Consider the following 14,293-nt stretch of genomic DNA (forward strand, 5'->3'; position numbering starts at 1 on the left):
GAGAAAAAAACCCGCAATCCTCAAAGTCCTCAGTATTTTGATAGGCATTTCATACATAAAGTTCAAATTAAATGTTTGGTGGGTGTCAGATTTGGGCTTAGATAGGTGTTTCCTTGCTTTGTTTTTTCTTGGAAAACTGTGTCTGAAGGAAATAGGCTTGATTAATTTTTAAATCTCACCGCTAGCCAGGGACAGAAATTCATTTAGCATGTAACTCCTGTAACTCCCTATGGAGGTGTTATACTTCCTATATCTTTTGAAGTTCGGTCCAGCCTGGGCAATCTAGTGGTAACTTTGACATAGCATCTCAACATTGATAGACACAGTGCCATGTCAACAGAGCAGTTTTGCCATAGGGAGATGTCCAGTTAGGATTTTGTCAGTCCCATGCCCTCAGTACCTCACTGTCTTTGCAGTATTTGTATATGTTTATGACAAAAATAAATTGTACAAGTGCTTAGTTAATGTCGCTTCTCAAAGAAAAAACTAAATCTTTCATGCGATGTTTATCTGTCCCTCATCCTGGCAGCTCTGCATCTGAGGAGAAGAGAAGGTGGGGATGTTTGAGTAGCTTTGTGCCATATACTTCCTATTTTATTTTCAGGGCAATTCTGTAAGTGCTATTGCATGTCTTTCATCCCTAGGTTTCCTCTGCAAGGTGCTGTTTAGCATCAGCCATGTTGGTTTTGTAGATCACTCTCTTGAGTGCAAAGTGGATGGCACACACTGAGGTTTTGGGTAGTAATGGGATGCAAAATGTCCCTGTGGGCTGCTGGGTGCAGAAGTGGTCAAGGCATGCTGTCGTTCATTGGGGGTGGGGAATAGGCAGAGGACAAGAATACTGTGAATGACTGATTCACTTATGAATGAGTAAAAGCTGATGCAGCTTTCTGAAATTGTGAAAATGACAGATTCATCGAACAGGCCACATCGGACGGTGTTCACTCGAGCCATTGAGGCGTGTGACCTGCACTGGCAGGATAGCCACTTACAGCACATTATCAGCAGTGACCTGTACTCCAACTACTGTTACCATGACAACACTGAAAACTCACTCTTTGACTCTCATGGGTGGCCCCTCTGGAATGGTAAGTGGCTAAACCGGAAAGACATTTCCATGACTTGCTGCTTTGTTCCTTTTCTGTGGCATTATTTTGTGGGGATGGTGGGGTGATGGATAAAAAGCCTGACTAAAAGAACAGAGGCTTCCTTGAAATGCTAGCTCAGAAGTAGTTCTTTAAGTATCTCTTGCATAGCTTTAAAAACAAAAAAACCAAACAAGGAAGTCCTTTTGAGTAATCTAGCAAAACAGGCTATTGCCAACATGGAAGCATTGCTCTCCCTCAATTATTATCTCCATTTTAGAACATGTTCCTACAGCCTGCGCGAGGGTGGATGCATTACGATCTCATGGATACCCACGAGAAGCACTGAGACTAGCAATAGCTATTGTTAATACATTAAGAAGGCAGCAGGAGAAACAGCTCGAAATGTTCCGGTCTCAGAAGAAAGGTAAATGTGGGGAAGAGAGAAGGGCAAAGCATGTGCAAGGTGGCAATAACAACAGACTGGAGCATTGCATGAGAAAACCAATTTTGAAACTAAAGCGGAAGAGGTGACTCTTAACTCTTTAGTCCAAATGATCATGGTGGTGACCCACCTAGAGGACAAGTTTTTCTTGTATACCTCATTTAAACTCTTTTTTTTTTTTTTAAAGATGTCATCCTGAACTTATTACTTCAGTAAATACTTAGGTGCAGGATAGGCTCATATATTATTTATGATATTGGAGCATAATTTAGAATATCAAATTATTTCAGTGCCATCAGATTAATTTAAAATGTAAAAATGGTGTTCCATCTTTTTAAGTGAGGCAACTCTTTTGAGTATTTTACCAAAAAAAGCCTTCACTGTAATTTTTGAGCAGCCCTTTTCAGAAGAGTTTTACTAGTATCAAGATATTTAAAAAGATATTGCAGTTCAAGTTTTTGAGCCAGAATATGCTTTGCTAGGACTCAAAATAATATGGCTTTAATTCTTTTTCTTTTTTTCTTCTCTTAACATGTTCAAAGGTCAATGAATTCATTCTGAAAGATACTATTTTCTTCTAAGCAGAAGCTACTGGAAATACTTTGAATTAAGTACTGAGAGCATTTTAGTCAGTTATACTTTATAATTGTTTTGATGGGCTAACATGCACTCTCTTTCCCTCTCTCCACCTTTTCGGTTGTAGAACTTCTCCACAGAGGAGTAACCTCAATAACAAATCTTGAAGGTTGGGTGGGACACCCTTTGGACCCCATTGGCACCCTCTTCAGTAGCCTGATGGAAGCCTGCAGAGTTGATGATGAGAGCTTCCATGGATTCTCAGACTTCATGGGTAAGGCCAAGTAAAGGAAGCAATCTTGTCTTCGTTTTCATTTACCAGAGGCATTTTTCTATCTTGCCTTTCTGAATCAACTTTAAAGCCAGTGTTTTTATAGTATTAGAACTCATTGCATTCCTTAAGAAAACACAAGGGAGAGAAAGTGTTTAATGTAAAATATGAAAGCACTTAAAATATTACCAGTTATTCATTCTGGAAGAAATTCCATATTTCACATTTGAATTAAAACAAAGTAAGACTTCATAGCAGCAGCCCTCTCCACATACATTTCCCTTTCCTCTTTCTTAGAAACTGCAGTTTGTCCCAGGATCACAGTGTTGCTGAGATTGGAAGGCACCTCTGGAGATGATCTAGTCTTCCTTCTCTGCTCAAAGCAGAGTCACCCAGAGCAGATTGCGTTGGACTGTGTCCAGTTGGGTTTTGAATAATTCCAAGAACAAACACTGTACAGCCTCTTTGGGCAACATCTTGCAGTGTTGAACCAACCTCACAATAAAAAAAAAAAAAGTGTTTTCTTATGCTCCGATGGAATTTCCTGTATTTCAGTTTGTGCCCATTGCCTCTTGTCCTGTCACAGGATACCACTGAGAAGAGTCTGGCACTGTCTTCTTTACATTCTCCCATCAGATATTTATACATTTTGGTAAGACTCTCCTGAGCCTTCTCTTTTCCAGGCTGAATAATCCCACCTGTCACTCATTATGTGAGAGATGCTGCAGTCCTTTAATTATATTTTTGGCCCCTTGCTGGATCTGCTCCAGTATGTCCGTGTACTGGGGAGCCCACAGCTGGACCTAGTACTCCAGGTGTGGGCTCAGCAGTGCTAAGCAGAGGGGGAGGAACAGCCCTCGTGACCTCCTGGCAACACTCTTCCTATTGCAGCCCAGAGTATAACTGCACTTCTTAGTTACAAGTGTAGATAATGCTTCAAATTGATGACAAAACACTTAAAATTCATAACACGCATGGTTATATATAATACAAAATAGAAGATAGTGTTGCAGTATTAATACATAATATAGAATAGAATGTGTATGCCTATTTCAATTTCAGTATTTGCTTCCCAGGATCTTAATTGATCAATTCCTCACTCTCAGTTTCTTTCCACCTCTGCAGTAACTTCTATAACCACCTGTGTGGACAGAAACTGGATTCATCCCTCTACTTACAGCTCTTTTATGTGCACACCCACAATGCTGTGGTGGCTTTTCCTCAAAACTCCTTCTGATAATTAGATTTTCTTCAATAAACTTCTTATCCCATATCCACCAGTTCTGGAAGAACTTTTAATTAAGTGATTGGGAATGAAATTCGTTGCAACTATTAAAAAAGTAACCAACACAAAACCCAGCCAAAACAACCCCATTATAAAAAGAGTGTGCTGAAAAGTAACTTCTTCCTACACATGCATATGCAATTTACCAAATGTATTCAGCCCTCTTATTTGCTGCAGTTGTCCATCTTCTTACATATGTCCATTATAATTCTATGTCCCCAAACTGCTACAGGCTGGAATAGTGTTTTGTCATAAGTTGTGTCTGCAAAGTGCCAAATGAATGAGTAGTACTCTTTAAAGCAGTTTGTGCCTTGGTCTATCTAGAATTTACACATAAAATTTTTACTAAAAGTGGGACTTCTAGTGTTACCAATAAACATTTTTTATCATAAATACAACTGTGATCAATAAAAAATCCTGAAAAGAGTGCTAGCAGCTGAAATCTATGCAGGTATACATGCACCTTTTCCTTCATCTTACATATCAAGGCTTTAAGAAGGCAGAAAAATGAGTAGAGAAAAAAATTTAAATATTACCTTCCAATTTTGGCCTCATTAGCACAAAGCTGGATAAACTCCATTTCTCTGAACTGTGCAATTTAAAAATAAAAACTTCTTTTGACCTGAGTGGGTTATTTAAAATCCCATTGTTTCATGTATTTCTGCCATGTGGAATTGGATGGGATAATTTAGGTCAGATCATTGTATTTTGAGATTGCCAGAGTAATTAAAATAATTTGAAAAATTAATACTAACAGAGGAAGTATATGTATTTTTATATTTAGCATTTTTATGTATGTTTTTATATATAGCATTATATATAACCATATATATAGGTAAGAATTATTTGCTCATGTATTTTTCTTTCTATGTCACCCCTTACAGAGAACATGGGGCAATATAAATCTCTGGAGTACCAGCACCTGCCTGCACACAAGTTCTTAGAAGAAGGGGAATCTTATTTAACACTGGCTGTGGAAGTAGCATTGATAGGTCTGGGCCAGCAAAGAATAATGCCAGATGGCTTGTATGCACAAGAGAAAGTTTGTCGAAATGAGGAACAGCTCATTTCTAAGCTACAAGAAATTGAATTGGATGATACTCTGGTGAAGATTTTTCGAAAACAAGCAGTCTTCTTACTTGAAGGTAGCTCAATGTAGATGCTAACTGCTTCTTTAAACTGTCTTAACTTATACAAGCACACAGAACCAGTGTTCCTGTGAAAACTGCCTTATATACTTAGGATGTTTTGGTTTTTTATGTAGAATACTAGCAAAATTTTATTAATGACTTCTTATGAAACTCAAGCATACTTCAGCTTTCCCAAGACTGTAGCGATAACATACCTAATTGACCAATAAGCCTTTTGCTTAGTTTTGTTTGAATTTTATTCTTTAGATTTGTTGTTTGTCATAATTTCAGTATCCTTATTATAAAATCCACGGTCAAAATTAAATAATATAGACATCAGTTATCATCAATTGTTCTCAGGTAGCAAAATAATACATGTTCCTTGTATCCTGGAAAAGGGACTTCTGTAAATCTCAGAAGAGTTTTACCCATGGGAAGAGCTCAGAAAATTCACATAGAATTGCTGGGACAGAATTGTAATGTTTTATTTGTAGCAATTTGGAAAATTACTTGTCTCTGAGGTTTTTATCATAAATGAAAATTGAAAAGTGTGGTCAAATATTGAGGCTTAAAGCCTGATCTTGTAACTAGATTTTGACCAAAACCAACAGTGTGTGTTTGGGAATTAGCTGATGTGTTGCAATAAAACCTCTACAAAGTATTGCGTACATAGCTTTTAAAAGGGCTTAACATATAGCACTTAAGTGTCATATTCAGAGAGTAGTCTCATGGGTTCTGAGGCTGTCTTTCTAGTTTGTTGTTTTTTTAATGGAAGGAGCCAGATAGCCAAAGGCATAGTTCAGATTTTGAGGTCTTGCTGAAGGGATGGTGGGGCATGTGGCACTGCTCTAGGTGAGTTGTGAAGTCTCTTACACAGCAGTCTAGTTTTGCTTATTTTATGTAAGACATTTGTCTTGTGAAACTTCCTCTTAAATGGAAGAGGTGCACGATGATGTCTAGGGTCTTTCAGTCATTTTTGCCCAGACCCTTAAAGTCTTAAAGTAACTACTGATGGTGCTATTAGAAGCTGCAGAGAAACTGCACCACCAGTTTCCATTATGACATGGCTGTACTGCTGCTTTATGGCCTTTGGACAAGAACAGCTACTCACTAGATCCAGCTATTAACCATATTAACCATAGAGGGATTCCTGTGGATTATTAAATACATTTGCAGCATTTGTTTACTGTTAAGGATGCTTTATGAGGAAAAGGCAGGATTTCTCTGAAATGTTCTCTGATACTTCTAGGTTAGTACTTTAATCACTATAGTTCTTTTATGTTTTCTTGGAGTAAGAGGAAATCTGCTAACATAACAACATAAAAATTTGCTATGGTCAGCGGTATGCAACAATGGTCTTCATTAGTGTGTGCTAAGAAATCTGGTTTTCCTTCACTAGCTTCAATTTAGTCCAGCTGAGGCAGAAACTGCTACCTTATGGAGGAAAAACTGTGCAGTGATTTAAGATGCTAATCATATCAATTATGTTTTTATAGTTAAAGTCCTGTAGATATAATAAAAAAAGCTTAATCCAATATTAAGCTGATTTCTATGCTATTAATGCAAATTATGCTATTAATGCATGCTGTATGTAACTACCATTTGACTGCATGCGAAAGCAGAATGTAAGACTGCTTGGCAGGAGCTGTCCTCATTTTTTACTTGACTGCTTTGTTAATGGCAGAATACATTTTCAAATAATCAGTGTATTTGTGTCCTAACTGAGCTTCTGACTAGACTGCCAGCTGGCAAACATACATGAAATAGTTTCTTTCACTGAAGAAAGGCCAACTAGTTTTGAATGGCTTTCAACTTCATTTTAAATAATTGAGACACACTGTATCCTACTAAAACTTCATTGACATTTCCTTTGTAATTAGCTCCCATCTTCAGAAATGCCCTCCTGTGGAGCTAAAATGCCTAGTGAATTTTATTTTTGCTTATTATTCTAATACACCAGTCAGAAAAACACTGCTGAAGCAGTTTGGCTGTTTGTCATCTACTCTCCTTGTCTCCTTGTCTGCATCATTTTAGAGTCAGGCCATGTTACTTTGAACCACTGCTGAAAGAAGTTTAAATGACATGTGACTCTGCAGCAAAGAAATGTGCTCACATCATCATCCATCAGTCTGAGTCTGATGTGTTGGAATCTTTGGTAGAATTAGCAGTAATAACTTCTAGGACTGGTGGCTGCTATCTATGCAATACCAGTCAAGTAATACTTAATGTATCATTCTTACTCTGTGTCTTGCAACTTTAAATGCCTGAGCCTCTAGTCAGTGAAGTAAAAAACTCTTAGGCATAGTTTTCCTGTTAAGAGGAGTAGCAGTGTCAAGGTTGCAGGACAAATTTTAAAACGGGATTTGTACACACTTTGAGCATTCAGAACTCAGCAAGGAAATTTTTTCATTTCACTTTCTTGTTGTTGCCCATCCTGCTGCTGCTGCTATGAAGTTGAAATACAACACTGGCTGTGCTGAGAGTGAGACCAATCCATTGCCTTAATAATGGGAATAATTTTCCCACAACAAATAGGATTTTTGAGATTCTGTGGCTACAGTGGACTAACAAAACCAGCTTTGGTGCAATATCGGATTTGGTGTTTCATGCAGATAAAATCCAGACCAAAGGGTCGTTTGGATGCCTTATGTCAGGTGAGACATTATTAGGGTTCAGGTGCTGCTGTGGTGATTGATCATGTAACTTCAATTAAAGACAGGCATTTTTTTACTATAGCCAATATTTTTTTCATTTTCTGGTGGATTTGTGATGCAACAGTCACACACCAACAGGGTGTACAGGGATTTAGGTGTCCAGTGTAAGTATGTGGAGGCAAAGCTAGGATTATCACTTTCAACTTTTCTATACTGTATCCTTGCTGAATGAGCCCCGTGGAGGACTGGAACTGTTCTCTCATTTGTATGTGCACTGGTAGTGTGCTTACATCTTGTCTCTAGGAAAATATGGTGTTTAATGTACTTATACGTACAATGCTTATATGTGATACATGTATGATATATTTCACAGGAAACAGCAATATATCTTTACCTTTTGTACAGCGAACTGTCTGTGAATTCCAGTTCTAACCCAGGGAAGTAATGGATTCTCCATCCCTGGAGATATTTAAAAAGAGACTGGATGTGGCACTTAGTGCCATGGTCTAGTAACCGTGGCGGTAGTGGAGCATGGGTTGGACTTGATGATCTCAGAGGTCCCTTCCAACTGAGCTGATTCTATGATTCTATGATTCTATTCTATGTTTTAATAGTCCAGAAGTTTGGTTTTATCAGTACATAAAGACTGACATTCTCTTTCTCTTTCCTGCAGCTGGACCATATAGTGGGTTGGGTGAAGTCATCCATCGAGAGAGTGTCCCAATGCACACATTTGCCAAGTATCTCTTCACTTCTCTCCTACCTCATGATGCTGAATTGGCATACAAAAGTGCACTGAGAGCCATGCGGTATGTATTCATGAGCTGTCTAGAAAGAGCACAAGTAGCAATTAGGAAAAGGCAAAAAAGCTTCTTAAAAAGCCTTCATCTCTCTTTTTTCTTTTTTTTTTCTTTTTCTTTTTTTTTTTTAAGCATTCCTCCCTTCAAGGAGAAATAACTTTGATTATGTAATTTGTAAAAACAATTGGTATCTGTAGTAACTACAGTATAATAATTTATCAGTGTATGGTTTACCTACAGCTGTAAAATAGCATTGTCTAGTACAAATGCTTCTAGAATCCCATTCTTGGGCCTTGTGGTTTTGTGTTAAACAATGACAGCTTTAGCAAATGTGTTCTCTAACCTGTGTGGTTGTGCGTCATGGTATTGGTGAGAAAACTACAAAATGGACTTCCCACCAGCAGTCTCAGGCTCATCTCCTTCTTAGCCTTGGTGGGACTATTTGTTCTGCTGGCCTTCTTCCTAAATCAGCTGTCAATGATGGGCTTGAAACCATACAATGTAGTCTGAGCCAGAACCTTTTTCTTGTGCATTGTAATGAAGCAGTCTTTCCCAAGTCTGAATGAATGTTGAGATATAAATGGAGTCGATTACATGATGATAAAATGTCTGACCTGCATCCCATTTGTCTTCAGTAATCAGGAAAAAAAGTTTTGCAGGGTGTGCTCAGTGTGTTCTTGCTTTATCTCAAGGCAAGCCAGGCTGGTAAAGGTGGCTAAGACAAGCCTTGTGAGGGAAGTTTCAGTTTATCATTAACCAGTGATCAATGATAAATCTATTGGCCACATAAAATCCAGGGAAGAAATTTGTAGAATTCGTAGAACAATCTGGTTACTGTCAAGAATCTTTTAGTTGATGGTTGACAAAGGCTAGTCATAACTGAATACTAAGGGCAATTAAATCCCAGATTTTTTAAAAAAAAAGTGTTGGGTTTTCCTGATTGTTTTTGTCAAGAATGATTGCACAGTAATTGAAGGACACACTATCTACATAAGTAGTATTAGATTTCATCAGTTAGGTTGTCTTATTGGTTTGGAGATTTGTGGAGCTAGTTTTTCTGGAAACATAAAGAGGGCAAAAATAATTGTGTTCAAAGGACTAAATGGGAGGGAGGTCATGCAAAAGAACAAAACGTAGCTGCTATGAAGTTAGCTGAAAGGCCTGCATAATCCTTTTGGGTTTGTTTGGTTTTTTGCCTTCAAAAGCATCTAATTATAGATGTTAAGGAAAGACAAATATGAAGAGTGACTTTGCATACTTGCTGTGCATGGTTAGCATTTTAGGAATAGACTGAGCGGGCAAAAGTGATGACCTATTGAAAGCATTCAAACATATGATGAGAAAGCTGTCTGGCCCATCTAAGTACACTCCTGTTCTAGTGGTGCAAGTTATGTGCATCAATATCCCCAGTCATGTTAAATCAGCAAGATAGTACAAAATGGTGGGTGAGTTTGTTTGGTGTTCTGGTGTGGATTTTTTTTTAGTTACTACTCAGGGATGTTTGTGTGGAGTTTTTCTCCTTGAACTACACTACTGAAAATCAAGCTGAAAGACTGGAATAGACATCCATACACAGCTTTGCAAAGTGCACTGAAAGCTTTAGTGAATATGATGGCAGCATGTCATTCCTTTTGAACAAGGATATATGTTTTTCCTAGAAACCAGTCATAATTGAAAATTTCTTTTCTAGATGTTTCAATTCTCAACTAGAAAAACAAGCAAGACATTGAAAGATCCAAACAATTACATTTCCAGTTACATTTGGAGGGCTACAGCCTTCTTGTTGTATGAAGCTATTATCTCAGCCAAAAAAGTTACTTTTCAAACAGAGTGGCGTGTGAGAGAGTTGTCTGTCTATTTTCATTTGGTAAAATCACTGAAGGCATCAGCATAATCAGAGCTGTTCTCCATAGCCCTTTCTATAGGCAGATGAGAGTTCAGTCCAAGACAGTAATTAATCTTTCCATAATTTGATAGCAGTCCACAGAAATGTCTCTGCATTTCTTAGCACTTCTCATATTCATCTGAAGAAGGTTGGTTACTCTTTCCATTCAGACCAAAATTATAGTTCAGTGTCAAAAGAACTCCCTGTACAAATCAAATTAAAAAGCAACTTGGTACTGCCTTGGTGGGGCAAGAAGAAAGCAGACATGAGGACTGAATGCCTGTCTCAAGGCTGTGATGTAGAGTGTCTCAGAAGAGGAAAACCTGTGTCTTTTCTTCTGTGGCAGGGAGGAAATGGCTGTGGCACGGACAAAAATGCCATGTGGAAATTAGTAAAGGTGCTGCATTGAAATCTGTACTGTTGCTCATGCTTTTAGAAGTAAAATAGAGTCTGTGGAGCACTCAGCATGAAATCAATGTAAGCTGAGACCATAAAGCCTTTCATGTGTACATCTCAGGCCTGCAAGGCCACATTTGTGCTCTCCTTGGTAGTCATTTCTGTCTATATTTTCTGCTGGCAGCACTGAGATACATGGAGCAGAGCCTTGGAGAATGTGTATCTGCAGTGACCTAGTTGATTGCTCACTTGGAATCTGAACTTGAATGTTTAGTTCGGAATGTTTTGGCGTAGTTTGGCTGATCCCTTGTTAAGCCTGAATTTCACCCACGCTTTGGGAACCAGACGTTAAAGGTGATGTTTAATCTAATGGTGTTTTAGCTTTGCTAAAACCAGGGTAAATAATTGATTGAAAGGGGAGGGAAAAAAAGTGAGGAATGCTAAATCTGCTTGCACTTGTTCTGATGTTCCTTAATCTTACCAAAATTGCAAGCCACCAATTTACAATAGCATTTCTTTTCACAGCAAAAGAACATAAAAGCTGAAAATTAAATTCAGAGTGAAAAAAGATTTCCTCAAAACAGCCTCTTTCTTTCATGCTCTGTCTGTTTATTGTTATTTATAGCCTAGCAATCCCTTTTTGCACTGGGTAGTTGGTATTTTTACTGTTTTTTGGAACAATCTAATAATGCATCTCTTCCCCTGCTCACTCTCTATGCTTGGAAAAAAACAGCTGAGGATTTTTACGTATTTTACTGTTATGTATATAAAGGTATTTAAAGAGGTGTCTCAGTACCAGGGAAGAGATTTCACTCTTGAAACAAATCAAAGGTGAATGGTTTTTAATTCATATTAATATGCACATACATGTGTCTGAATATGTTAATATAGCCGGCTGATAGTTTTTTTATGTAATGTGTTGTATTTATATGTGCATGCTAGATACTCTTTCATATATTCAAAATTAACTTTGTCAGGGAATTCTTAAAATATAACTCCTATTCTTTGGGAACCTAGAGAAAATCTATGGAATTTAAAACTGTCTTACTTGTTCCATAAGAGAAATTTCTGTGAAGAATCACAATGCCTTGGATTTTCAATATTCAGTAGTGACAATTTTATTGACAAAAGATACCCAATTTTCTTTGTTATACCAGTTGACTTCTTGCTGGAAAATCACTTACATCTGGATACTGGTAGAAACAATTCAAGAGATTAAGCATGAGAAAGGCTTTTGTTCTGGATGTTGTCTCGTTACTATCATTTTATGTCTCACTAACCATTCAGGTCCTGAAACTTCTTAATTTTATTGAATAATAATAATCGACCTATTTTTGATCTCTTCTAGTTATTAGCATTGACATTTATGATGTGTCTAATTACTGGTCTATCAAGTGTGTTGTAAGGACCACCAGCTGAGCCTCTGTTGTGGTCCATTACTTGTCTTGTAGTCAACAATGAACACACTAATTGATATTTTTTAAGTATGAATACTCCTTAGTGGACGATACTGTTGTAGATTGCTGTATACTCAAGAAAATTTTTTGCATCAGGATTAGAAAATGGAGTCTGAAATGTGACTTTCAAGAAAAATTCCTCTGTCACTCTAAAAAGGGCCCTAATGTCAGACTGTTGAGCATTTTGAGATATTGATAGGCTTAAGTTTAAGGATTTGAAAAATGAGTCATAGTTGAACATAAAAATGTCCTTTTTGGACACAAGTTCACGCTGTAATTTATTGCAAGGTCAAAATCCAAGCAACTTGTTGAGTATATTGCTCCCTTACATGGCACATACATATTTGAAGCTAGTATTGCAACTATTGAAAAATATTTAAGTGTTCTCAGTACAGTGAAGGTCTAACTCCACTTTCCTTCCTGAGACTACGGTTTAAAGACTGAAACAAGGCAGGGAGTAAAACTTCAGCAGTACGTGATACAGAAAGTTTCTGCTGCCTTCCTAATGAGTGGCTTAATTATCCTGTGAATTCCTGCAGATGTCCGCTGATGTAGGCAAGTTTGGCAAATGGAGTGTTAAGATTTCTCAAGAAGAGAAGTGGTTTTCCAGTCCTTTTATATAACCAAAAAGGCACATTTCGTAAACTAGGTCAAGTGTTTTTGCAGCTTTGGTTTCACACATGAGTAACCTAGTGTAATAATGATTTAATGAAAGAGTATTTCTTCCTTATTTCAGGTTGCTAGTATTGGAATCTACAGCTCCTTCAGGAGACCTGTCCCGCCCGCACCACATTGCATCAGTTGTTCCAAACAGGTATCCCCGCTGGTTCACCCTAAGTCATATCGAATCCCAGCAGTGTGAGCTGGCATCAACCATGCTTACAGCAGCCAAAGGTACATTCCTATAAGTTGTGTACTCAACTAAGTGCATGCTTTTAATATTGGATGGGGTAAACAGATTATAAACTTGTATTTAGGAATACAAATTGTAGTCTGACGGGAGCTTGAAATGAGTGCAACCACTGGCTTAAACCTGTCACATAATTTTCTAGCAAAATAGTTAAGCTAGCTAGATGGTAGCCAGATGAACTGGAGTTGAGGCTGATGAGACATTGATGAGACATTATTGTTTACATCACACATGATATAGACTATAAGATGCAGAGGTGGATTAATTACTTTGAAAATCCACAAATCAGGATGACTTTTGGCCATGGATTTCACTAACACCATCAGGCACTGGAGGCCTTAGTGCTGTCTTGTGTCTTTCATTCATATATGGAAGCTTTCTTTAAAAAAAGGTGCATATATCTGAAGCATCATACTATTGCATAGCAGTGGCAGGTTCGATTATAATGCATCTCTGTATGTTTTGGGAACTTGTTCCATTCTGGTGATTATGTTTACACCTTACAGGTGATGTTCGGAAATTGGAAACAGTATTAGAATCCATCCAGAAAAATATCCACTCCTCATCACACATCTTCAAACTTGCCCAGGATGCATTTAAAATAGCAACACTCATGGACAGCTTGCCAGACATCACTCTTCTCAAAGTTTCTCTGGAGTTGGGCCTTCAGGTATTTCCCTCACTCGCTATATTACAGTAGAAGAAAGGAATATTACATAGTGTTTGTGGTGGAGTAGATTTGAAGCATTGAGGACTGTAACCTCTACGGGCTCTGTCTGGTGGTTTTAGGTTTTGTTTTCTGATACAAATTTTGATAGATGAGGAAACACAGGTAATAGGTATATGCAGCGCCTTTGTGCCATTCAGTGGTTGGCTGTATGGCACACTTCTGTTGATGGATGAGAGATGACCAGTGCAATGGCTTCAGGAGTATATATAGAGAAAGCACTGGCTAGAGAGCAAAATTACTCTTCTTGCCAGAAAAGCACTGTATTTTCTGCATGGCTTTACAGGCTTTTTTACTATTCCTTCCCTTCCTTACCCATAATGAGAATTGTTATGTGCTTTTTAAATTACTAGTGAAAGTCAAGGTCTACGATAACGGCCTGTTTCTGTGCTGACAGCAACCCTGTCACTTTATCAAAATCCTATACTCCACAAGCTGTGGGATTGTCATAGGCTTCAGACTCAGAGGTGTACAAGCATCTTAGATCAGTTTTCAGGCTCTTAGGAGAGATTTTGCAAGCTAAAAGGAGACAGAGAAGTTGTATGTATCTGGAGTAGCTGACATTGATAAATCTTGGAGTTTACACAGTTTACTTTAACAAAAAGAAAACTCATCCCTCATCAGGGAGTTCTTCAAAAGCAGCTTGCAAAGATCAGAAAACTATTTATTACT

The 14,293-nt window shown here is 37.9% G+C and overlaps 1 protein-coding gene across 4 annotated transcripts in view; it reads left to right on the forward strand.

Annotated features, from left to right (window-relative positions):
* ZSWIM6 (zinc finger SWIM-type containing 6) overlaps nt 1-14,293 on the forward strand; it is a 120,668-nt gene that overhangs the window by 89,954 nt on the left and 16,421 nt on the right. For 2 of the 4 annotated variants that reach the window (XM_030467537.1, XM_030467539.1), the window contains exons 6-12: nt 912-1,088; nt 1,366-1,512; nt 2,234-2,380; nt 4,547-4,807; nt 8,120-8,255; nt 12,721-12,878; nt 13,401-13,564. In XM_030467537.1, the coding sequence (XP_030323397.1) occupies nt 912-1,088; nt 1,366-1,512; nt 2,234-2,380; nt 4,547-4,807; nt 8,120-8,255; nt 12,721-12,878; nt 13,401-13,564 (1,190 nt within the window). The remainder of the gene's footprint in view (nt 1-911; nt 1,089-1,365; nt 1,513-2,233; nt 2,381-4,546; nt 4,808-8,119; nt 8,256-12,720; nt 12,879-13,400; nt 13,565-14,293) is intronic. The other 2 variants (XM_030467540.1, XM_030467538.1) reach the window with 2 other exon arrangements.

The sequence above is a fragment of the Calypte anna genome, chromosome Z (genome assembly GCF_003957555.1).
Source record: "Calypte anna isolate BGI_N300 chromosome Z, bCalAnn1_v1.p, whole genome shotgun sequence".
In the NCBI taxonomy this organism is placed as follows: domain Eukaryota; kingdom Metazoa; phylum Chordata; class Aves; order Apodiformes; family Trochilidae; genus Calypte; species Calypte anna.